The sequence below is a fragment of the Rattus norvegicus genome, chromosome 10 (assembly GCF_036323735.1).
Source record: "Rattus norvegicus strain BN/NHsdMcwi chromosome 10, GRCr8, whole genome shotgun sequence".
In the NCBI taxonomy this organism is placed as follows: domain Eukaryota; kingdom Metazoa; phylum Chordata; class Mammalia; order Rodentia; family Muridae; genus Rattus; species Rattus norvegicus.
Window position 1 is genome coordinate 71400907 of NC_086028.1, and position 25754 is coordinate 71426660.

At 40.6% G+C, this 25754-nt stretch overlaps 2 protein-coding genes across 2 annotated transcripts in view; both read right to left on the reverse strand.

Annotated features, from left to right (window-relative positions):
• LOC134480843 (large ribosomal subunit protein eL21-like) overlaps positions 1 to 25754 on the reverse strand; it is a 1068210-nt gene that overhangs the window by 792738 nt on the left and 249718 nt on the right. The gene's annotated exons all lie outside the window — the stretch shown is intronic.
• The window catches only part of Brip1 (BRCA1 interacting helicase 1), a 126049-nt gene continuing 101423 nt past the window's right edge, over positions 1129 to 25754 (reverse strand). The window contains exons 17-20 of the mRNA XM_006247063.5: positions 17894 to 18006; positions 14816 to 14898; positions 6499 to 6825; positions 1129 to 4666 (exon numbers count right to left, since the gene is read on the reverse strand). Of these exons, the coding sequence (XP_006247125.1) occupies positions 4059 to 4666; positions 6499 to 6825; positions 14816 to 14898; positions 17894 to 18006 (1131 nt within the window). The 3' untranslated portion in view covers positions 1129 to 4058. The remainder of the gene's footprint in view (positions 4667 to 6498; positions 6826 to 14815; positions 14899 to 17893; positions 18007 to 25754) is intronic.

Genomic DNA, 25754 nt, shown 5'->3' on the forward strand with positions numbered 1-25754 from the left:
CTTGTCAGAATCCTTGGAGCAGGAGATGAGCAGCCATGTGGTTGCTGGGAATTGGAACCCCGGGTCCTCTGGAAGAGCAGTCAGTTTTCTTAACCGTTGAGCCATCTCTCCTGCTCCCTTAAGGGGATTTCTATATTTCAATTTCAACTCAAAAAGCATCTTTTGTTGTCACTAGTGAAAATGATCTATCTCCTACTCTCAAATGGCCAGTGGTTTATTTTTTGTATGACCACCTTGTTCAGAATGATGATCTGAGGAGACTCCTTGATCTACTGTGTACAGTTTGAACATTTTTGAAATACTGAGAACTTGTGGAACATCTCTGCGAACTATTTAGTAATATGCAGAGTATTAGCTCTTGGAAAAAATTAATGTTTGGGGAAAAGGTGGGATGGTGGTTTGAGTAAGAATTGCCCTACAGACTCAGGTGTAGTGGCTATTAGGAGGCGTGGTCTTGTCAGAGGAAGAGGGCTGGCTTTGAGGTCTCCTATGCTCAAGCTATGCCAAATGAGGTAGAGTCTCCTTCTGTTGCCTGTGGATCAAGATGTAGAGTCCTCAGCTCTTCCGGCACTGTGTCTGTCTGGATGCTGCCATGCTTCCCGCCGTGATGATAATGGACTGACCCTCTGAACCTGTAGGCCAGCCCCAATTCAATGTTGTACTGGTACAGGAGTTGCTGTGGCCGTGATGTCACTTCCAGCAATAAAACCCAAACTAAGACTAATGGTATTTGTGATTAAGTTGGGTACCTGACTGTAAAATGATTTGCTTGATGTTTTCATGTAGTTTAATGATTCTTCTAAAGGCAATTTCAAGCTGGGTGTGATACAGCATGCTTCGAGATGAACTCGGGAGGACTGGGAATTCAAGACCAGAGTAGAATATATGAAACCCTGTCTCAAAACTAAAACCAAAGCACAAACCCAAACAATAAATATGGGGAGGGGCGGGTGGGACTCCAAAGATACAAAAAAAAAAAAAGTTTAAACTATATCAGTTCAAATACTCAGCTTCCTAAATTATCGCACACACTTCCATTCCCAGACTGTAGATCAGCCATCTGATCTTCTCCGCATAACGCTATGCTTTATTGTAAGTATTCGGGAACAAAGTTGACTCAGAAAAAGATACCAACAAATATTTCTTTAATTTGCCTAAAGGGATTTGCAAGCCTTTATAGTATAAGTCTGTACTTTATAAATGAAACCAATTCCACGGAAGGGCACTGCCATCTGAACAGCTTGTCAGAGGCACAGCCAGGAACAGAGCCTGTTCTCATCTTCTACCATGAATCTCTTCTAGGACCAGATGACTACCCCTATCTAAGAGTTAAGATCCACAACAGGAAAAACGGTTTCTCTTTTTCAAAACAATGCAGAAGCCGCCTTCTAAATCCACAGAAATTTCCCTTACTTGGTAAGCCATTAATTCAAATTTCATGTATCAAATCTAAAAATGCTATTAAAACAAAAGCAAACGTGCATACTTAATATTCACTTACTCAAATGAACCTAGAAATATGATTATTGGGAATTTTAACTTGATAATAAAGCACGAAGAGTAGTTAAACAGCTTATAAAATTTCAGTTTAGTCTGGAGATGGCTTAAAGCGAGAACCCCTGCTTAGCATACAAAGGCCTGGGCTTGATCTCCAGCTACACATACACACATGTTGCAGGATATTTAATCACATCTGAACCCTGAAATTGTGTTATTTACTGAAAAACCCTATTTTTAATTGTGGTGTGACTCAGCCCTTAGCACACACCTTTAGTCACAAATAATGAAAGTTTGCAGAAGGAAGCACCCATGTTTGAAAGTGATGTCTAATTGAGTGGCAAAGTTATGAATCAGAGAAAGATTTGACAGAATAGAATATGCCGAATTCTCGTGAGGAAGGAAGGGAAGCTACTTAAGAGAGCAGTACAGAGAGGAAAAAGCAGCCAGGCAGTTTTACTCAGATAGTTTTACAGAGAAAAGTTGAAGAAAGAATGAGCTAGACACAGGTGAAGACAGAACGAGCTAGAAAATGAAGAGTCAGAAGATTCAAACATATTGCCATGGTTAATATGAGGCCAAGCAGAGCAATTCAGGAATGACAGAGAGAGAAGCCTGATTAAATCAGTCAGCTTGGAGAGGAGTTTGAGACAGAACAGCTGAGTTGAACCAGCCAGCCAGAGCTCAAAAGAACTAGGAAGGGGTGAGCTTATTCAGCTAGATTATTGAGGCTAAAAACATTAAGGCCTAGATAAGACTGTATGGAAGCTTAGAAGCTTCCAGGACTAGACCGAGGTTAGCAGCCGGAGGCTATAAGCCTCCGTGACAACAATTACAAGAGAGTAAGTTATATTTACACACACACACACACACACACACACACACACACACACACACACCACATTCTCTCAACTCAAACCACCATAAAAAGTCTAAATGTGTGTGTGTGGGGGGGCATCAGTGTAGTTTTGGAATGTCAGAGATGATCATCTTTTATAAACATTTTTGATCAGACATAGCCTCACTCTCTAAAACACACACTCAAAATTCACAATAGATTGTTTCTTGTTCTTTAAGGGAGCATTATTTCAGGGTCTGTTTTATATATATATATGTGTGTGTGTGTGTGTGTGTGTGTGTGTGTGTTGTGTGCGTGCAACATTTACTTATTTATTAAATGTACATACCAAATGTTCTTTTCTTTTTTGTTTTTTTTCAGGACAAGAGTCTGTATAGCCCTGGCTGTCTTGAAACTTACTATGTAGACCAGGCTGTCTTGGAACTCATAGAGATCTGCCTGCCTTTGTCCCCCGAGTGCTGGGATTAAAAGCATGTGCCACCACCACCTGCCAAGTTTTCTGTCTTAAATAGTTATAGAATTAAAACTTTATACTAGAATGTATGTGTCTTAGTCAGGATTTCTATTTCTGCACAAACATCATGATCAAGAAGCAAGTTGGGGAGGAAAGGGTTTATGCAGCTTATACTTCTATGTCGCTGTTCATCACCAAAGGAAGTCAGCACTGGAACTGAAGCAGGGCAGGAAGCAGGAGCTGATGCAGAGGCCATGGAGGGATGGTGCTTACTGCCTTGCTTCCCCTCGACTACTGAACTTGCTGTCTTATAGAACCCAAGACCACCAGCCCAGGGATGGCACCACCCACAATGGGCTGGGCCCTCCCACTTTGATCACTAATTGATTACAGCTGGGTCTCATGGAGGCATTTCCTCAAGGGAGGTTCCTTTCTCTGTGATAACTCCAGCTTGTGTCAAGGTGACACACAAAACCAGCCAGTACAGTGTGTCTTTGGTACTGCTAGGATCTGGGTATTATTTAAAAACCCCAATTTCAATTAAATATGCATGTTCTTTCCTTTAACTTTCCTAATAAACTAGTTTTAAACATTTTTTTTCTTTTGACTTTAAAACAGGGTTTCATTCCGCAACCCTGGCTGGCCATAAACCTGTCTTCCTCGTGCTGGGACAGTAGCTGTGTTCTCTATGCCTGGTCTAAGGAAGGTTAATGAAATAGAGAATTTTTGGAGACAAATTGTGATTTTTAAAAAACATAGTCTGTGAATTAAAATACACAGTGACATATGGCTGAGGCGTGGCTAGATTTAACTGAGATTAACCTTTGTGTATCAATATGAAAATACATTAAGTGAACTTCAAAATATGAGTAATTGTGTGAGACTGGAAGTGTCCCAGGAAAATAAGTATTAGAGGAAAGTACTTTGCATAGATTTCTTAGAATTCTAGAATAAAACTTGTATTTCTGAACACAACATACTTAAAATCTGATAATGAATTAAAATGAAAAAACATATCTAAAAAGTTAAAATTATAACATTTACCCAGTATACAAATTATTATTTACACAACAAGGCTTAACAAAAGCCTGACAGCATTACCTACCACCAGGGAGCCCTCCCTTACTGCATAGGCCCTCGTGTCTATGCCTGAGTTTCCCCACCTCTAATTCACTTATACAAGTTATCAGCTTTGCTCTTTCATTGGTGTGACTCCATTCAACTATGTGTCCATGCGACCTTCGACTTTCATTTCTGCCCAAATCCAGTTACAGTTTCAAAAAGCTCTTCAGCAGAAAGACAATCTGAATTATTACTGGATCTATCAGTTTCAACTAGTTCACTGTTTTCTTCATCCGTACTGACAGGATCAAAGAGTTCAGGTGTAAAGCATACAGAGTCGTCGTCTACTTCTGTTCCAACAGCTGGATTGGAACTGGAACCCTTGGCCTCTTCAGTTACTGGGGACAGCTCAGCATCCGGGGAAGGGTCTTTCTCATTCTGTTTGCAATGGGTCTTAGCAGGAGTAGTGTCAGCCTTCACTGATGGAATTATGACTTCTGACTGAGGGCAAGGTGCTAGTGGTGTGTTTGCTGGTGCACTTGAGGACACACACTTACCTGTGAGTGGCAAGGCAGTTTTATTGAAGGCGGAAGAAGCAGAGGCGTGGTTCTTTGATGACTTGAGCACGGGTGTGCGATTTTTTACTTTACTATTGAAATGCCGTTTCAGAGAATTAAAGATAGGCCAGTTGACTGGCTCTGTTTGCTTTCCAAAAGTTGGGCTTGAAGACCGGGAAATCTCACTTTTTTCTGTTTTCATTGTCTGAACAGATTTTTCTCTTAGTCCTGGATCACCTAAGAACACACAAATTTAAGCTGTCAACTCTGTGCAGCTAGGTAACAGTAACTATTACTTTTTAAAGTATTTATTTTATTTTTGTTTAAGACAGGCTCATTATGTAGCCCTGGCCATCCTGGAACTCACTTTGTAGAGATCCACCTGTTCCTGCCTCCTAAGTGCTGGGATCAAAGGTGTGCACCACCACCACCACCACCAGGCCCAGAGTGGTTTTTATGGGGCGTATTTTTAAATAGCAGTAGTTCAGTACCTGCCACCACATTCACCTTAGAATTTAAAGGAGAGAAGGTTAGCCCTGAAGAGAACAGTGGATCTCCAGTATTTCCTGTCCTGAGTTATAATGCTATTTGCAAATGATCAAATGAACACAATGGAGCCCACAACGCTGCACAAGAAGAGGAAGATGACCTTGTGAGGATGAGCAGGCTCCTCCCTTCAGTGTAGAGCAAAGCCTTAGTACATGCCAGACCCCAGCACTGAAGGGGGAAAGAGAAAAAGGAGAAATTCGCCTCAGAAATCCTCTAAGTGGTGACCATGGAAACGTGCCCACGGCTAACCTTAGTTAAAAAGTAAGGACACTGGGTAAAGCTATGTGTGCTGTGTGTCAAATATAGTCCAGAAGTGGACCCCAGGCTTCCTGATGCCACTGTAACAGCCTTGAAGTTACTCTGACACATTGAAAGGCACATAGCACAGAGTATTTGAATAGATATGTTAAGCTACACTGATATACAAATTAAAATTATATCCAGTCACTTGCACTTGGCAGTTTCTGTGGGTTTTTGTTTGTTTGTTTTTTCCTGTTACAAGTCAGATAGCAAATATTTTAGTTTTGTGGTCCATATTATGTCTGCTTCAACTATTGAAGTAGGCTATTCTGGGATTAAAATACAATTACTTAACTTTGTTGGTTTTTTTTTTTGTATTATGCAAAAGCAAATGAACAGTTGCAGTAAACTTCAAACATAACAGAAGCCAACAGGACGGGCCAGGGTTCGCCACTCCCTGAGATAGACCATGACTTCCAATACTTTATAACATTATTTCTTATCATTTAGAACAAGTGGCTCACATCTCAGGTTCAAATATGGGGCACTCATAAATGGGACCTTTTTAGTTATGGAGGCTTGTTGCAGCTAAAGCTGGCTGGCCTTGAATTCTTTTTCTTTTTAAAATGTAATACTTTTGTATTACTGTTACATCTACTTAAAATTTTACATTTATTTCTTGTGTATATGGTATTGGTGAAACACACACCAAGGCATGCATGCGAAGCTATAGGACGGCTTGCAAGAGTAGATTCGTTCTTCCTGGACTTTAGGGACCATACAGAAGCACCTTCATCTGCTAAGCCCTCTCTCCAGTCCTGGCCTGGAATTCCTGGTTCTCTTACCTCAGCCTCCAACATGTTGTGATTATCTGGATAACAGGTATGAGCCATGATATCAGTGTAGCTGGATTCTTCTAAAGCCTTTAACATAATACCTGCCGTTTGTAGAGCATTTACAATGCTATGCTATTAATTATTTGAGTTTCACAATCCAGCTCAGAGGGACAAGTATGTGGGTTTTTCTATCATAACTTAAAGGGTTAAATGGCATTCGCAGTCTCCGTAGATAAGTGGAAAAGCCAATGGAAACCACAAAAAACACGTTGGTATCCTAGCAGAAGTCTCTTCTCATTCAAACATACCTAGTACTACTTTGTGAACAGTTCATGTCATAAACCAATATATTTCAGGAAATTAATGTGCACCTAAAATCATCATTTCACTGTGACATAATGAAAGGTTTTTCTGTCTACTGTAAATGGGCAGAATTCAACGTACTTTCCTTCCTTCTGGAAACGCCATGACTTGGTCCTGAGGGGTTTTCAGCAGCCATCTGGGGATACCGTTGCTCCTGGACACACACTTTTGCTTCTTCTTCCAGAGAGTTTTCTGGCGTCTGATGACTTGCTTCTGACACACTTGTAAGAGTGCTACCCTCCAAACAGGCCACGTCCAGAGTGGACCCATTTTCTTTTGTACATTTCTCCTCCTTTTTGGATCTATTAGTAACCTTCTGGTGTCTTTTGGAGAACTCGGTCAGGGACTCCAGGGCACTTGCAAAGGTTGAGTGGTGCTGGATCTGCTGCCTCACCCATTTAGAAAGTCCTGAAACGGTGGATCCGAGGGAGAAACTGGTTACTCGGTTACCAAAATATTCATGAAGTAAAGATTAACTTTACTTTTGCTAGTGAAACAACCTAATTTACATTTCAACATATGGAACAGTTTTCAATCTTACACTAGGATATTTTTCACGTACATGAGTTATGAAGGGATTATGGCCTGAAAAATAAATCATCAGTTTCAAAATACTGAAAGCTGAGAATGCAGACAGTGTGCCTAAGCCATGCAGACAGACAGAGCTTAACCATACAGTGCCCTGTTTGCTGCTGTGATCAAGGGACCCGGGGAGCTGCTGGTGCTGGCATCTCAGAACACACAGATCACCAGCCAGGAAAGGGCAAGCCGCTCTGGAGTGCACTTTCTTCTGAATGTGTGTTGCTTTCACAGTACTGCAAAGTTGAATCGCTGTGAGTTAGGAAATGTCTACCTTTCTCAGGTGAGAATAGCTGGGAAACATGACAAATTTAGTTTTATCCAAATTGGGCCAGCAATATGACTCCGTGGTATAAGTGCCGTGCAAGTCTGGTGACTCGAGCTCAACCCTGGGAACCCAGTGTAAAGGTGGAAGAGAGAACGGACTTTATCAAGTTGTCCCCTGGCATCTACACATGTAGCACGGCGCCCGCACTAACACTACACCATATATGCTCCTACACAGTAATAACAAATAAAATATAAATTCAAACCCCCTCAAAATCTGCTTATCAATACCATGCAGGGTAAGAAGTTGTAAATAACACAACTTTCCATGATCTATTAAAATTTGGTTCCTTTTCCAAAAATGAATTCCAGATTCCAGTCTCAAAGGTTTTTTTTTTTTTGTCCTTCCTTCTACTCATTCCTTAAGTTACTGTGGAAGTGAAGAAGTAACACTGTCCTGGGAAAATCATGTCTGTGGACATTGTTATTTACTTAGACAACAGTGACAGAAAGAGATGTGACTTGACCAGGGACATGTTACAGTGGTTATGAAACTGTATAAAGTGAACCACAGTAAAAGCTTAAGGTGTTTTGTAGTATGGTTTGTTTTAAATCAAAATAAAAAATATTTGAATTAAAAAAATACCTGGATTATCATAAAATAAATGTTCCTTGGATAATGCTGCAAAAAGTGACACTGTCTTTTATAACAGTTCGGCTTCTAAAGTCTACCTACCTGTCTGTCTGTCTACCTACCTACCTACCTACCTACCTACCTACCTATGTGCATATGCATATGTGATATTCACACGTGAAAGAGGCTAGTGTGCTCTGAAGGTCTGTCTGTTTATCTACCTACCTACCTATGTGCATATGCATATGTGATATTCACACGTGAAAGAGGCTAGTGTGCTCATGAAGGTCTGTCTGTCTGTCTGTCTATCTACCTACCTCCCTACATACCTATGTGCATATGCTCATAGAGGTCTGAGGCCAATGTTGGTTGTTTTCCTGTATTTTTTTTAAAGATTTATTTATTATATATAAGTGCACTGTTGCTGTCTTCAGACACACCAGAAGAGGGCATCAGATCTCATTACAGATGGTTGTGAGCCACCATGTGGTTGCTGGGATTTGAACTCAGGACCTCTGGAAGAGTAGTCAGTGCTCTTAATCACTGAGTCATCTCTCTAGTGCTCGAATATATTTCTTTTGTATTCTTAAAATAGAATTTTTTTAGTTACTTATGAAAACTGAATTTAAACAAAAATTGCCATTAAAAGTAAATTTATTCATCATGTTAATATTACCAAAGTACAGAAACACTTTATAATTTATGAATGTCTAAAAAAGAAATTAAAATAATCTAGAAATTGGGAAATATTTGATTCTAAAATATTAACAAATCTGAGCTATGAAATAAAATATACTTTTTAAAAAGCACTCACATTAACTTTATTTTGAAAAAAATGATATAAGATGAAAATGTAAAATTCTCTGAAACTGGAAAATCTTAGTACTATAGCTTCTTCATTTTGACCTTTTAAGAATCCGAGAGTCTTTTCGGCACACGATGTCTGGGCCTCTGAACACTTGCAGGGTCTGAGCTCCACCTGCTGACTGAACACCAGTACTTTGTGTTTCTGCTCTTTGGCTTAGTCTGAGGTGCTGCTTTAAGACACAGAAAAGTAGGGGGAACCCTAAAAGCAGCACAGCTCCTAGGCAGCAAGCATATTTCTGGTACTGACCGAATGGACGTCACTGTTAGACGGAAACCACAGGTTGTGGTATCTGTTAAGTAATTGCCCACTTAGCTGCCCACTGGCACTGCATCTCCTTTTAGGAAATATTGGCTCTGATTAACATGAACTTCATTTTGTGTGTATGCGTGTGGAATATGTGTGTGCACAACTGCATGCATGCCTGTATGTGTGGACACTGGAGTTTGTTCTCCATTTTGTTTTTTGAGAAAAGGTCTCTCCCTGAATCAGAAGCTTGCCAGTTTGGCTATGCTGCCTGGCCAGCAAGTGTTAGTAGGCTGTAGCAATCTGCCTGCCTCCTTCCCCACAGCACAGGAGCTACAGAGGTGTTCCCTCCCTCCTTCCCCACGGCACAGGAGCTACAGAGGTATTCTCCTACATCAGGCTTTTATGTCTGTGCTGGGGACTTAAACTCTGGTGCTAAAGTATGCATTACAAGTACTGACCGGCTGAGCACCTCCCTAGCCCTTTAAGTAAACTTCAGAAGAATGGAAATATATTTAAAGAAACAAGCAAATAAATATAATAGAAAATTTGGAAATAAATCAATCAAGCAGCCAAAAGAGATGTACTTACATAAGTGAAAAAAATTTAGTATTTTTTGAAAAATTCATTTTTGAGGAAGAATCTTTCCTTAGACAATGGTAAACAAAATATTGTTACATTATTAAATTATACATCACATTCTATAAAACTGAAAATAATAATTGGTTTAATACTTGATGCCTATTAAAAATTCTCATTCATAAAGAATTTTTACAAACATGAGAATTCAAAGATTAATTTTCCAGTTAGTGGGGAATGTCCATGTTTGATCTTGTGATTCAAAGGCTCATTCCAACTATTAATCGTTAAAGATGAAGCTATAGAGGTCTGGAGAGATAGCTCAGTCAATATAGTGCTTCTTGACAAAAGTGGAGACCTGAATGTGGTCCTCAGAACTCATAGAGCAAAGCTGGGAGCGATGGCACACGTAATCTTGGTGCCAAGGACGTGGATATAGGCAGATCCCCGGAACTCGTTGGCTGGCTAGCCTAATGAGCAAGCCCCAGGCCAGTGAAATCCTATTTCAAAAAACAAGCCAATGGCTTCTGAGTAACCACAGCTGAGGCTGACATCCACGCATATGCACACATGTGCATTTGTATCCCCATGTATATACAGACATATGCACACGCACACACATGTGCACACACACATGTGCACACACACGCACACACACGCATTCACGCAAGAAGCAATAAAAATAGAAGCCATAAAATACAAAAGATTTATGATGGCAGAACAGGAAACCCCAGATCCCACATTCCTCCTATAGAAACATGGATTCAATAATTCATGGACTGAATCCCTTTATGAGAAATCCAGAAACAAGTTAAAGAGTTCTGGAACCCAGGCTAGTGCAAAACCAGCTGCATCCACACAAGCAGGAAAATGTGTGGAACCTTCCTACCATAGTCCCTATCTTGGAACAGAGCCATGACACTAGTGATGTCCCTGGAAAGAAGACTGGACTAGCCCCAAAGTTCTGAGGCATTTGCTTCTGTTCTGCCTTGAAATGCTGGCGTGAGCAGGCAGACTCATGCCTGGACACAACTAAGAGCAAAAGAGTTGGCAGCAGGCTGTTGCTCCAGAACGACAGTACAGGAGACAGGCTGGTACAGCCCAGCAGTACCTTGGGAAAGAGACTAGTGTATCAGGAATGTCGGCTTTCCAAAGAACTGCCTGTGACTAGACTGTCTTAGTCATTAGACACAGAGGCCACTGAGGACAAAGGAGGTGGCTGGGGAGCACGAGGCTGCTTAAGAGGCCTCACAACAGAAGAGGCAGACAAGCATGTATAAGGGGTTCTGATATCCAGGGAGATGAAACGGGCAAAGTCATTTGATCTGGTATCTCGCAGGCGAGTCCAGAGAAAGTAGATCCAAAGGAAAGATCCAAGGGGCTACCAGATGCCTAGCAGGGCTGATGAGTGAAGGTCTTTCTGTGTGAAGCTGGTGTAGTAAGAACTGAGAGGCGACTGTTGTATCAAGTGTGCAGAGACCAATGCGACATTACAAAAACACATGGGACATACGCCATCAGAGGAACAAGCTAACTGTGAAAGGATGAGAGGAGAGGGGAGAGGGAGTAAGAAAGCATATGAGAATTAATCATCACAGAGACAAAGAATGAAAAAAACAAACCAAACAAACAACAAACAAAAACCTTGAAATTCTGGAGCAGAGATGTTCACTCACTAGAGGGCTCATCTTCCGATTTCATTAAGAAAAGCAAACTCTAAGATCATCTGAAATTAAATAGTTTCAGGAGCAAAATTGAAAGAAAAAACAACAACAACGAAGCAAGCCTAAGGGAGTTATGGGACAGCCATTAAGCAGAACAGGGCATGTATTCTGGGACTCCTGGAGAAGGTGCAACAGTTAGAAAGTTCATTTATAGAAAGGTGAAAGGGTTAGGAATTTGAGTCTAACCTTGGCTACCACTTTAAAGCCAGTCTAAGCTGTTTGAAACCCTCAAAACAAAGCAAAACAAAACATAATACAGGTACATGCCTTTAATTAGAGCATTCTGGGTGTAGAGGTAAATAGATCTCTGAATTTGAGTCTACATAGTGAGTTCTAGGCCAGCTAGGGCTGTAGAGTAAGAGCCTGTCTCAAAACAACAACAACAAAAAAAAGAGTTTAGTGATGCAAAAAGGCTTCCTGCTTGTAATGCCAGTACTTGGAGAGCCAAGGGAGACAAATTGTCACAAGTCCAGGGCCACCTTGGAGTACACACTGAATTCTAGGCCAGCTTGGTACGGAGTAAGGCTCTCTCTTAAAAGGAGCAAAAAAAAATAAATAAATAAATAAAAATAAAAAATAAATAAAATATAGATTATGATCAAATTGTCTAAGGACAAAGCAAAAGAAAATGATCCCGGTGCTCCTACAGGGATAATGGGAGGCAGAGATAGGAGAATCCCCTGGAGCCTTCGGTCCCTCTAAAATGGTGTGCACAGTGGAATGACGGAGGCTTTGCTTCAAACAAGGTAGAGATATCCTAGGGTATCCTCTAACCTCTATACACACGTGCCATGTAAGTGCCCACATTCACACAGGGACACAGCACCCCTCCCATACATACGCACACTCGCACGCACACACACACGCACACACACGCGCACACACACACGCATGAAAATGTTTAGTCAAGTGGCAAGTGCTGTGAAGCATTTCCTCAGAGACAAAGCCCTCCATCTTAGAGGGAGCTCATTAGCACACACGCTGCCACACAGGCTGCTCCAAAGCAGTGCCTTTCCACCTTACAGATGCCGTGACCCTTTAACATAGTTCCTCATGTTGTGGTGATCCCCAACCATAAAAATACTTTCATTGCTATTGTTATAGATTGTAAATATCTGATGCGCAGGATTATCTGATATGTGATCCCTGTAAAAGGGCCTTTGCACCCCCAAATGCCCCCGCTGAGAACCACTGTTTTAAAGGGAGGTGAAACATTTCTATCCACTCTAGAAGCAAACAGCTCCAAGGCTTCTAGAAGTTCCTAGAACTGACTGGATGTACCAGCTTCCTCCTTCTCTGGGTGTATATAAGCCGTAAGAACTGCTGAAAATACTCTCAGACCAGCCAAGCTGCTCAAAGAGGCAGATTCCAGCCAATCTGCTCGGAGCAGGTTCAGACTGACTGAGCCGCCTGCAAAAGGCATTCTCCAGTCTGTTGAGCTGCTGCAGGCTGAGCAGTGAGCTCCTGGCTTCCAGCCTTTGTGAGCCCATGCAGGGGTGGGCTTTTGGTGAGGCAGCTGTCTTTGGGTCACTGTCACTCCTGTGAATAACCGAAGTGAATGTAAAGGTTCGTGAGGTTGGACTTTGGTAGTATCCTTACATCAGTCTTTTGGTTCCTATCTGGGATGAGGCGATGTTTGCTCACGTCTTCCTAAGAATAGTGTCACAAAACAGCAGGATACATAATTAACATTCAAAAGCTGTAGCTTTTCCTTATGCCAATAACAGACATGCTTATAAACCCAGTACACCAAAGACGAAGGTAGAAAGAAGAATTTCAGGCCAGTCTAAATTATATATAGTAAATTCTAGGACAGTCTGAGTTATATAGCAAGATCCTATCTCAAACAAGCAAACAGATAAAAACCCAATATAAAATAAAGATTCCCAGGCGAGGCCCAATGGTACACCACACCTATAATTGAGGAGGTTCAGGCAAGGGAAACTCAAGTTTAGGTCAGGCTGGGATATATACAAAGTTTCAGGCCAGCTTTGGCTCACAACAAGACACTGTCTCAAAAAACTGTTGGGGTCCAGAGTCAACCCACAAACCTCATGAGTACTGGCCTCAGCCAGGCGGGGATGGTTTACTGAACACACGCCTAAGGACTGATCCACCAGCAACAGCTCAGACTCAAGAGCGCAATGCGTGCACTGGACATTTCTCAGGGCCAGCTTATAAAGGCTAAAATTGCAAAATCCACAGTGGGCTCATATGCAGGTGGTGGAAGTGTTGCTCGGTGGTCAGCTCTGAGTCAAGCTACATCTGACATATATTACCTTTAATCTGATAGGTCCAAGGTGAGGCTTATGGTTGTGAAATGTCTTAAGATTAACAAGACCTCCTAACATAGAGAACATAACAGGGCATGTGGTCAGCAGGACCCTGCTCTGAGTTAAGTTATATTTTTACATCAATGACTGGCAGGCATATTGCAGAAACCGTATGAAATAGTTGGCAGGTGTGGAACAAAATGGCTGCAGCTATGCTGGGGGTGGGGGAGCCTCAACACAAACCAAAAAGAAAGAAGGGGAAAGATGCTGGGAAGGCAGGACATGCATATGCAAACAAATGAAATAGGATATTTTTATTTATTTATTTATTTATTTATTTAGTTAGTTAGTTAGTTAGTTAGTTAGTTAGTTAGTTTTTTTGGGCCAGGGTTATTGTGTGGCCCTGGCTGTCCTGGAACTTCTTTTGTAGACCAGGCTGTTCTTGAACTCACAGAGCTCCGCCTGCCTCTACCTCCCCAGTACTGGGATTAAAGATGTTCACTAGGTCTTCATTCTTAACCACTCACAAAACTTTACTTAAAATGTATTCTGAATCAAGCCTAAGCCTGACACTGTAAACATCATAGGAGAAAAAGAAGAACTCTTCGAAAATATTGCTCTTCAAGATATCTATTGATCTAGAGCTTACACAGGATCCAGGGGTCTCACTCTTAAATGTGAAGAAGATGCATCCACTTGCCCTTGTTTGCTGTGGCTTCCAGTATATATGCCATGGGTAGAAGCAACCCACACGCCCACTTAGAGTTGGACAGAGAAATGCAGTCTGCACACATTGTACTAGGCAGCCAAGAGATAGACAGAGAAATGCAGTCTGAATACATTGTACTATTTAGCCAGAGGCAATAAAGAAGTCCTGTTGGATACTTCAAGATGAAGGAACCTTGAGGATGGTACAAGTGAAAAAAAGGTGAAACATGATAGTCACAGAAACACCAATATTCCAGGACTCAACGTTACATGAGCCATTGAAGTTGCTGAATTCAAAGGAAACATGGACGTGGCTACTGTATGGGGGAGGGCGAAATGGGGCACTGATGGTCAGTTAAGTTTCAAGTTCTACAGATTTAATGCACAGTATCATTTAGTTAGTATTATATTATAGATAATATGTATTACACAAAGAGGCAGATCTCATGTAGCTTTTTCTTTGTAGATCACTAAGAAAAAACAAAGTCTGTTAGTAATTTTTACTTTAAACTGAAATTCTTACCCGATATATAGCGGTCTGGGTTGTTATTGAAGCGATCGTCCACTAGAATAAGAGCTCCCCAGTCATTTTTGTGTCGAATACATCTACAAAAACAGAGAAAATAAGGTGTGTATAAAATACTGAAAATAAAGCCAGATTTCTGGAGAGAAAATGAAGAATATTAAGAAAACGGTATATTATCTGTGTATCACTGATGTCAATTCAGTCTGTTAAGTCATCTGGTCGCTCAACTGAGTTTCAGAATTAAGTGTGACGGCACTTCTAACTGCCATTCTTCCTTCTCACTCTTTGTCATTTGATGTTTTTACTCCTTCACTGAGATGATTTTTTGAGAGACTGAAGATAATAAATGTATAACTTTTACAGTTAAAGATTTTAACTTCACCTGGCATTCTTCTTCGACATTTTAACGTAAGCTACAGGTTACAGGACGGCAGATCATGTAACATAAGGCAGGGCAGGAAGAAGTTATACACTGCCACCACTACAGAGGAGTGGTGACAATCTAACAGGAAGCCAGGGAAATCTATTCTGGGTTCACTTTATGTCTAAAGTGGCTTTTGGTAGAGGTATTTAAGTTAACAAAACATTTAAGAGAAAGAAGATTTCATTTTTCCATTGTTTTCACACTGCCTTGTTCAAATGAATTGTGACCGCTTGAGAAATGATATTATAAGTGAAGCAGTCTAGTGGGAAAACGCTTACTTGTGATTTGGTTGTTAAACCATCTGGTATATTTCAGAAGGCTATTGTTATATTTCACAGACTTTATTACTCCAATTATAATGTCCATTGTAGCCTTTAAAAAAGGTAACAAGAAGGGGTTAGGGAGATAACTCAGTTGGTAAAATGCTTATGGGGCAAGCATTAGAACCTAAGCTGAGATCCCTGGGATCTACATAAAAGCCAGGATGGTGGCACACTCCTGGGGGGGGGGGGTAGGCGGAGCCAAGAACATCCTGGAGTTCTCTGACTAGTAGGTCTCTCCAAAGTTACACTCCAAATTCAATGAGAGACCCCCATTCAAAAGATACCGTGGAGAGTGACAGAGGAAGACACCCAATGTCAACTTTGCCTCCATGTGGGCACACATCCTCCCCTCCTCCCCTATGTGCACACAGGGCATTAACACAGTTGGTTTCTGTTCACTTCAGTTTTTCTACATATGTCTCATAAGAGTGCTTCAAATTATAAACACCATTATATCAATTAGCATACATGAGCCTTATCAAGTGATGTAAAACATTCGTTTGTTATTTTTTTCATTAAAAACTTATTATTAAAAAAAGTATATGCTCTTTGTGAAAAATTGCCATCTGCTGATGGTGTCTCTGAAAAATCAATAGAAATGACAATACAATTAATAGTATGTTGATATTTCGAATCCAGACTTTTGTGGTACTTTGCAGAACAGTGTCACCACTGCAATGTCAAACTGAGACACAGGAGGCCGCTGAGAACGCAAGTGTAAACACATGTTGGGAAGGCACACAAACACATAACAAGCTATTACCTGCCGATGAGACATGCACACAGTAGGGAAAACGTACACAGCCTCATGTGTTTGCTAGGGTGTAAACAGCTCTGGGTGAAGAAATGGAAGGCACCCACACATGACATGACTTCAACCGTTACTCTGCCACGTGAACAGCGTAGAAGTCTATGTGTCATGCCAGAAAATGATAGGTTTAATAGTAATATATTTTTTTAATGGTGAAAATGTTAGAGGATAGAGGTAGGGAATATGGATAAAAAAGCAAGTCTGTAGTTTCGAAAGTGCAGATGGGGCTAATATGTGAAGGGCCACTTAATAACCATGTGAGTTCAGCAACGTAATTGATTTTCAGATTTAAGTTTGAAAATAAACCAAGAAAGTTAAATTACAAAGTTCCAACTTGTACTCTTAGTAGTATTATCAACCGAAGAACCAAATGTGACAAAGAGTTTATAAATCATAAAGAATGCAATGGAACTTGTATTTCATAAGTTTTCTTGAAGCTCAGGTGTTATTTATATTAAAGTTATTTTTATAAAAATAAGTGTAACAAGTGAAAATCGAGAATTTAAAAGTCTATATTCAAGTTTTCCTAGAAACTATTAGCTGAATATTATAATTTCAAACAAAAACAGGAGTCAGTCATCAGGAAGAGAAAATGAGACCCTTCAAGGAAAAACGTGCAGTGATTGGGTGCCAAGGAAACCACATGTCCAGTTAGGACTGGCAGCCCTGCAGCGGCTTCCCAATATAATTGGTTTGACGAGAACACACAAAGTTCTGGCATTGTGAGCGGCATGAGTGATGTGTTCCAGGAATTAATCTACCCGATATCCTGTGTCATTGGCTTCACGTAAATGAATTCAAACACAATCTTGTCATTTTTGTGCAATGTGAGTACACACAACACCTGAGAGAAATCTTTTCCAGATCTGCTTGGTTCAGATAAGGGTTAGTTACAGATCTCCTGCTGAACTCTAAATATGTTACACTGTCCTCCTGTCAGGACTCTCTCCTTTGTTTGAATTACCTGAACATCTTATAGCTTCACTGGAAAACAAAAGTTTGCAAGGATGATTATAATGTCACATACACAGAATATTAATCTTTTTTTTTTTTTTTCCGGAGCTGGGGACCGAACCCAGGGCCTTGCGCTTGCTAGGCAAGCACTCTACCACTGAGCTAAATCCCCAACCCCCAGAATATTAATCTTTAAACTGGTTTGCACAAATCTACTTTGTGTTATAAACTGGAAGCTTATGTGCTACAATAAAACTTACTTTTTTTTTTTTTTTTTCCGGAGCTGGGGACCAAACCCAGGGCCTTGCGGTTGCTAGGCAAGCGCTCTACCACTGAGCCCAATCCCCAACCCTAAAACTTACTTTTGAGATGATAATTTAAAGTCATTCCACAGGCTGGGGATAATACTGATGTCTCAGTTGGCAAAGTGCTTGCCGCAGGTCTCAACTCCCTCTTCTGACATATAAGTAAACTGATTTTTAAAAGTAGCAAACATTACTCCCTCTTCTTGGGCACAGACAAACCATAGACAGTCATACTGTAATCCATGTTAACTTACTCACCTGCCTAGAGCCTGATTTAAGGCTCTGTATGCTTGAATTTCATACCATTGACGGCCAGGCAAAAGACCTCTCAATTTTGAGTGGTGGTCGTTGTACTGTCGTTTTAGTTCAACCTAATTTTTTTAAACATTAAAAAGTGTAGTTGATAAATAAAACTTATTTTAAACATCGGATGAATACCTAACATTTTACATCTTATTTAGAGTATTTCGTTTTGCACATCTGAGTTTTTCAGCTTATTCAAGTCTTACTCGTTCGTACATTTCCATGGTTCTCTCATGTACATGAGAGCATCTCCACGCAGTAAGATCCACATTCTCGGTGTATAACGTAAGTTCTAGCAACTGTGCAGTCTGCCACCATCCTGATAATACAGATCATTCCCAACACTGCTTTCTGTTCAGTTGACTGCCTTCTATTGGCTGAGGCAGCCACAGACTAGCTTGTTTTTGCCTTTTCTGAAACTTCAAATAAGTGTTATTAGACAGTATATATTTGTTTGTGTCTATACAGATTGCATATTACTTGGGAATTCATTCATATTAAAATATATAAATGAAACACACATATCCGTTGTGCAAGCGGCAGTGTCACAACATACCCTTCTGTCCAAACAGCTTCACTTGTAAATGTTCACTCCAATGAGTCACTGGTCTGGTTCTAGGCCTCTACTTCTGATATACTTTCTTTACTGGGCCTCCTCTCGAATATTCTGTTGTTGCCCTGTGTCACAGAGATCTTGCAGCTTTAGTTCTGTAAGACTGGCCCCTCCATGTGCAGTTCATAGATGGAGGTGTAGGGTAGGCTAACTCAAAGTCCTGGATCGAGGCCTAGGTGGGAGCTGAGCTGGTCTATTCACCAGCTCTCCTGCACCCAAGCTGTGAGGGCCTGTTCTCCCACACTGCCCAGATGAGGGGTGAGGCCTACACTCTTGTCTGTGGCAACCAGCAAGGAGCAGGACTAGCTCATTGGTACCCTTCTACTAGGGTCAACTCTCCCACACTTTCAGGATAAGGGGCGGGGCCAACTTTCCTCTCATGCCCTCAGGGAGGCTCACTATGTCAGCTCTAGAATTGAGCAGACATAGTAAGTTGTGGAACTCCACTCTGCAGGCACTATTCTTCCTGGATTGGAATGTAGTTCTGGGAGTCACGGAGACTCACACACCAGTCAGTTTTCTCAAAGGAAGAAGGCAGAGGTCCACTTGCATTTGTTACTGGATTCATCATTTCCCAAGAAGCAAGACCAGCAACTGCTTTTGCCTCCAGTTTCACCTCTTTTCAGAGCACACTCGCCACTTGGCTTTTCTGTTTCTCATCTCTCCACCACCTACTGCTCACTTCTTTCTCTTCCATCACTCTTCTACACACTTGTTTGCTTCCCAAGGGCTGGGCGTGTAGCCTGTGGTGTAGCCTCAGCATTTCCTGGAACGACTGGGCTCTGCCATGAACCTTGCTTATTGTTATAATCAAACTTAAAATTACTATATTGCTATCTTCCCTATTGTCCCATCTACAATTCCATTTTATTGGATCAAAATTTTTTCTAGTGTTTTTAATCCCTAAATTTTCCCTTTCCTTTTTAATTTAGTATGTATGAGTATTTATAGTGCCCTTGGAAGCCATAAGAGGGCATTCAATTCTCTGGAACTGGAGTTATAGATGTAAGTCACCATGTCAGTGCTGGGAATTGAACCCAGGTCCTCTGGAGGAGAAGCCAGTGCTCTTAACTGCTGAGCCATGTTTCCAGCATTTAGTGTTTGCAGTTTTGTTCTTAGAGATTGCTTTGGACCAGGGCTTCTCAACCTTCTGAATGCTGTGACCCTTTAATACAGTTCCGCATGTTGAAGTGACCTCCCTCCCGTTCCAAGCTATAAAATTATGACATTGTTTCGTCATAACTGCACTGTTGCTACTAATTAGAGCTGCAGTGTAAACATCTGATATGCAGGACATCTAATATACAACCCCAGAAGGGGTTGCAACCCACAGGTTGAGAACCACTGATCTAGAATTTATGATACACGTCTTAACAACACAATCTGCCTTAAAATAGTGTTATGCTGCTTCACAAATGGCATGCGTACACAATAGACTTTCATTCCTTTTTATGAATTTTATGCCATTTTACTTTTACAAATACTATAAAACCATAACACATTCTTCTGATGCTTTTAAATAATATCACTTATTTTAAATTATTTTTAAATTTTAGAATGTTTAGATTTACATAAAAGTAAAAAAGTACAGAAATGTTATATGCATTGTTAAATCCCCCCCCATTTTAACACACTATATGACTATGCCACATACTTCAAATTCAGAAACAAGTATTAGAATATTACTTTAGTCTATGTGCTTTACACATTTTTACCCTTTGCAGTAGTAAATATCTTTTATATGTGTGTGTGTGTGACTGTGAGTGTGTGTGTGTGTGTGTGCGTATATATAGACTATACAGTGTGTGAGTGTGTGTGTGTGTGTGTGTGTGTGTGTGTGTGTGTGTGTGTGTGGCAAAGGGTCCTTTAATCTGTAGCTCAGGCTAACCTCACACATGCTCTTTTTGCCTCAGCCTCCTGAGTGCTGGGATTATAAGCTATGTCTTCATTTTTGAGCAAGAATTCCATGCTGACAATTTTTTCTTTTAGTATGTGAAGACAGCGCTAAATCATTCTCTGACTGGTGCAGGCTTGGAAGTCTGCTGCTGTTCTTGTCCTCTGTATGATGTCTTACTATTTTCCAACTCTGGTACTCTGCCTTGTAAACTCTCACTGCCATGAAGCCTTCTCTTCACATCAGTGAGATTACTGAGCTCTGCCTCGTCCTTCCTACTCCGGCCTGGTACAGTGGCGCCCACTGTATTTTGCATTTATTGGACCTAGTGTTGAATATCTAAAAACAGTGTCTCATCGTAACATTCACTTTTCTAGTTCTTTAAGCAGGTGGGCATATCTACTGTGTTAATCCCTTGAGACTGTATTTATATTAAAAATTTTTAAAGAAAAAAATGCCCATACAAGGAGAATTATTTAATATATTTCTACTCTGCAAACTGACAGTATCTGTCTACCTTGCTCACTATGTAACCTTGTATATACTTTATAGTAGACTGCACAGGGTGACTGATAACTACTATTTTAATCCCTCTCATCTACAAATGAAGACACCCTGGTTAGAAGGGTTATTTTATGTTTAAATTCTTCCTAGGGTAGAATTCAGGCTCCAGTTTGTGTATCATTAGAGGCTTGAAAGACAGGCTTCTGCAGTGTCTGAGAGCTCTGCGTTATCCAAGTTCATAGTCTCCCCTATTGCACAACATCACCAACAATAAATTCATGTCTTTAAGTTAAATTGTTAGGAAATTTTTATTGAATGGGATAAAACAACCACAAAGTTAGTTATTTAAAAAGTTACACAGTAACTACTGATGTGTTCAGTTATATTTAAAGACACACTTATTTAAGTGATATGGTGAGAACATACCGGATAATATAACAGGACCTGATAAACTGAACACCAGAATCTAGAACAGGATCTGAAAACGACCATTGTCTAACATTTGGCATAATGAGGGGCAATTTTAAATCAGTGAAGAAAGGATAAACTATTAAATACTTTTAGGAACAACTTTTGAAAAAGTAAAGAAACACTTAATAAAGTTATAGTCCTTGTATCATTTATATAGATACATTTAAGATAATTTTAAAAACCTATCTATTCTCAGGAAACAGTGACCTATTTACAGTCCTAAGGTGGGAAAGGTCACCCCAATCTAGCAAGTATGCACAACAGGCCACAGGAAACTGGGCAAGCTTGTCAGCCCCTGATTGAAGTTCCACAGCGACTCACCCATGGTTTACCAGACGGCACCTAACTCAGGTTAAGAATAAAAAATGACGAAAAAGGGGCCAAAGAATGCTTAGGGCTGTTGTAATTGCCAGACTGCTGATAGCTATAATTACTGGTTTAACGCCTGACAGCCTTTTAAGATATCAAAAAGGCCATGTGCTATGTTATTAATAAAAGCAATTCAAAGTAATGCCTATTCTAAATCAACCCCAACAAAGAATTAAACCAAAGTCTGACTACACCCTGAGGAAACAATATAAAGACTGAGTGTTTTCCTGAGATCTCAGTAACAAATCGAACCACGCCTACACAAGTTTAAGATGACCAGATGTTAACTGAATTGCCTATAAAAACCAAAAATCAATATTCCACAGAAGAGATAGGCCTTTAAAATCTCTATAATGTACCATAATGTGTAGTATACAATGAAAAATTACTCAGAAAACATGACACACATTAGGGAAGGCAGCACATTAGGGAATGCAGTCAGCAACACACCAGTTGGGAAGCATGAGGGCAGCTTTGAGAATGACTGACAAGGACTTTAAAGCAGTTGTTGGAAACATATTTAAGTAAGATAAAAACACACGGTTTAGGGGGATGGTGGTGCAGTAGTAATAGAGCATTTACTGTTCTTCCAAAGAAACTGGGCTCAGTTTTCGGCAGCCATATCAGGTGGCTCATAACCTCCTGTAACTCCAATTTCAGGGGACCTTTCTCCCTCTAACCTATGACAGCACCTGCATACAAGTGGCTCAAATAAACCTATGTGCATGTGCATGTACACATGTACACACGTACACACATACACACACACACACACACACACACCCTAAAAATGTTCACTTCTGCCAAGATGATTCAGACTTTAGTCATTAAACTGTGTGCCTTTGTTCTTAAGATTTATGTGTGTGCATGTGTGTGTACACGTGTGTGTAGTATGTGTGTTACCCACCTGTATTCACACATGCACAGATCACGACAAGACTTCAAGAGTCTTCCTCTAGTTCTCTATGCATTCTTGCCTGTGACGGGTCTCTTACTGAACTGAAGCTTGCCATTTAGGCTAAACTAGCTGGTCATACAGCTCTTGGGATGTGTCTGTCTCCCCCACAATGTTGAGATTACAGGGTATACATGCCCATGCCCAGCTTTTAGATGGATCTGGGGATTCAAACTTAGGTTCCCAAACTTACAGAACAAGCACTCTTACCTAACGAGCCATCTCTTTAACCTTAGAAGTAGAAATTTTTACAAATTCAAATGAGAATGGTACAATTGAAAATATAGTAACAGAGTCAATGATCAGCAAGCACATCAGTAAACAAAGTAACAAAGTAAATTCGTGTACACTAAAAAGACCCTGTGTAAAAGAACCAAAGCCGGTCATTCAGTGGCAGTCTAAACAAATCACAGTTAAAACAGTACCAATGCATTTAATACGCCATGGGCTGGCAGAGGGAAGCTCACTGCGGAGTGCTTAGCTGGGATGTGTGAGGCTGTCGACTTAATTCCCAGTACTGCTACCCCCAAGAGCCTCCGAGTCTCTGTTGTTCAAGCTTTATATCATCCTAAGAATGAACTGCTTTTTTATATAACAAAAATTCTCCTTAAAAGAACTCAAGTTCAAAATATGCTAGCGGACAGCTGCTCCTCCATACTGATATGTTCTAAGGAAGTGGAATCGACCGACCACTGACAGGAAGTACAGGGGTGGGGACCTCCCCTCGGGCTACCCTGAACATTTATAACTTTTGTATTATTCCCTAAGTCATGCAGAGAAACAGCTCTGTAGCACTTATACTAGGTCTTGAGAATAATTTAGAGATGATTTAAAGTACACTAGAGAATAGGCATAGATTGGACGCAGCACCACACTATTCTACACAGGAGACTGATCATCTGAATATGGTCTTTTCTCCGTGTCTTCTGGAATCAATCTGCCACAGGTGCTGACAGGTGACTGAACGTATTACAGTTTCGGAGTTTTCATACTAATTGAGTGTAGAAAAAAAAGCTAGTTTGAAGTAGCTCTTAAGAATGACATAGAATATTTTTTTAAAAAGCACTGAAAGTATAAAAATCGAAACAGTGCAGGAAAATGATGGAAACTGAAACACTGAATACGCAGTTTGGGCTGGGTGTAAGCTGTTTGTTCTAGATAATAGGAATGCAAGGCGAGGTAAAAATGTTTTCTGCCTGACAAGAACTTACAAACAGAAAAGACTGTACCAAATGAATACGTTAAGACATTAATGTCAGCTTCGGTGTATGGACGCAAGGCCAGCTGAGAAGTGAAGCTAGTCCACGAATGTAGTGTTAAGATAGTGAGGGCCTGGCTTGGAGAAGGAGAGGAAGAGAAGAGGTCCAGTTTGTAAGAGCATCAACCTACAGGACGTTGAGTCACCAAGTAGAAGTGAAGGGAAATGCCCAAACGCTCTCTAACTTTCCAGCTAAAGGGGGTCCAGGAGGTACCAGAGAAGATAAGTACGCTTAAGGAAAAAGATAAAATTGGCTTAGCCCAGGTTAGATTTCTAAACAAAAAGTAACAGTTGACAATAAGCCATGCACGGAAGTGCACACCTGAGAGTTAAGTTGGGGAAGAAGCAGCAGGATAGCTAGGAGTTTAAGGACAGTCTGGCAAGTTACAATCCCTTGTCTCAAATCAGTGAAAATGTAAGGGATCAAGTTTTTGAAATAAAATTGAGATTAAGAATTAGCTAAAATCTCAAAATTGGAAAACATGGGAACCAAAGTTCTTAGAATAGAATATTAGCACCCACTTAAGTTTCTTTATAGATCTATGCAGATCTATATTGATTAACCATAGTAACATAATTTACCTAATAATTTTACGAGGAAGATATTACTTTATATTACAGATGAGAAGATTAGGAGTGAAAAGACTAAAGCTGGGGTTTGGATCAGGTCTGAGCTGGCTCTCGTAAGGACTGAAAGCTGCGTGGTGGAAATGAACACTTGCACAGCTTTTCCCAATGACCCTCGCTAATGTAATTAGGTAGGTCAAGTCTGTTGCTTTACTTTTCCTATTTAAAAACAGGAGTTGGGAAAACTAAATTCCATGAGAAATGGTTCTAGAGTTTCACTGTATGTACAATGATCATCGGCCATGAAAATCAATGCTCAATTTAAAATGACACGTAGCATATGTGAAAAAGCCAGTTTCTCCTGCCAGCAAGTAGCCTAAATGCTAAGGAAAGCAAGGGCTGGAAGGGATTTGCTGAAATGTCAAAAGACAACCTTTTTACTTTCGCCTGCCCAGCCTCATAAACATCCGTACTCCCCAGGCATGCTTTCCAAAGAAACAGAGTTTTGCTATGAAGCAGCAAAGGGCCCAGGGCAAGCGCTGCCATCCAGTAACTGTCAAAGCCATCCGTCTTTCATGTATTTGGGAGGTCATGCCCACGCTCACATCAGCTACACAGTTGAATAACATCATACCTGTTGACCAATGCGTCTTTAATGCCTAACAAGGCAGACATTTTACATTACGGATGTTAACTCTGAATGTTTCTTCTAAGTTTTGACAGCAAGTAAACACCATAAACTGGGCTCAAGACGGTTTGGAAAGATGATCTTTTGGATCATCTACCATAACGTTTCAAATACATTTTACAAGCCTTCCCCCAAATTGAAAACAAGAATCAGCTATGCTATCTGGGAGAGGTGTAAGTCACTCACCCCACATTCGTAATATATTAGTGTGTGTGTGTGTGTGTGTGTGTGTGTGTGTGTGTGTGTGTGTGTATAATTTTGGAAAAGTGTGTAAGCAGAAGTGAGAAAGGCAGTTACTTTATCAAAAGTTACAAATGAAAGCCCATGGATATACTTAACCCGCTTCTCAGTCGTGGAGTGGAAAAGTAAGAACTATTCATCATCATCTAAATATTTGGCTTTTTCATTGTTTCCCTCGGCTGGCTCAGCCCTTTAAGTAACCCTGTTTATTGTGGCTGAGAAAGTGTGCACCACGCGAGGATGTAAGGGCCAACAGA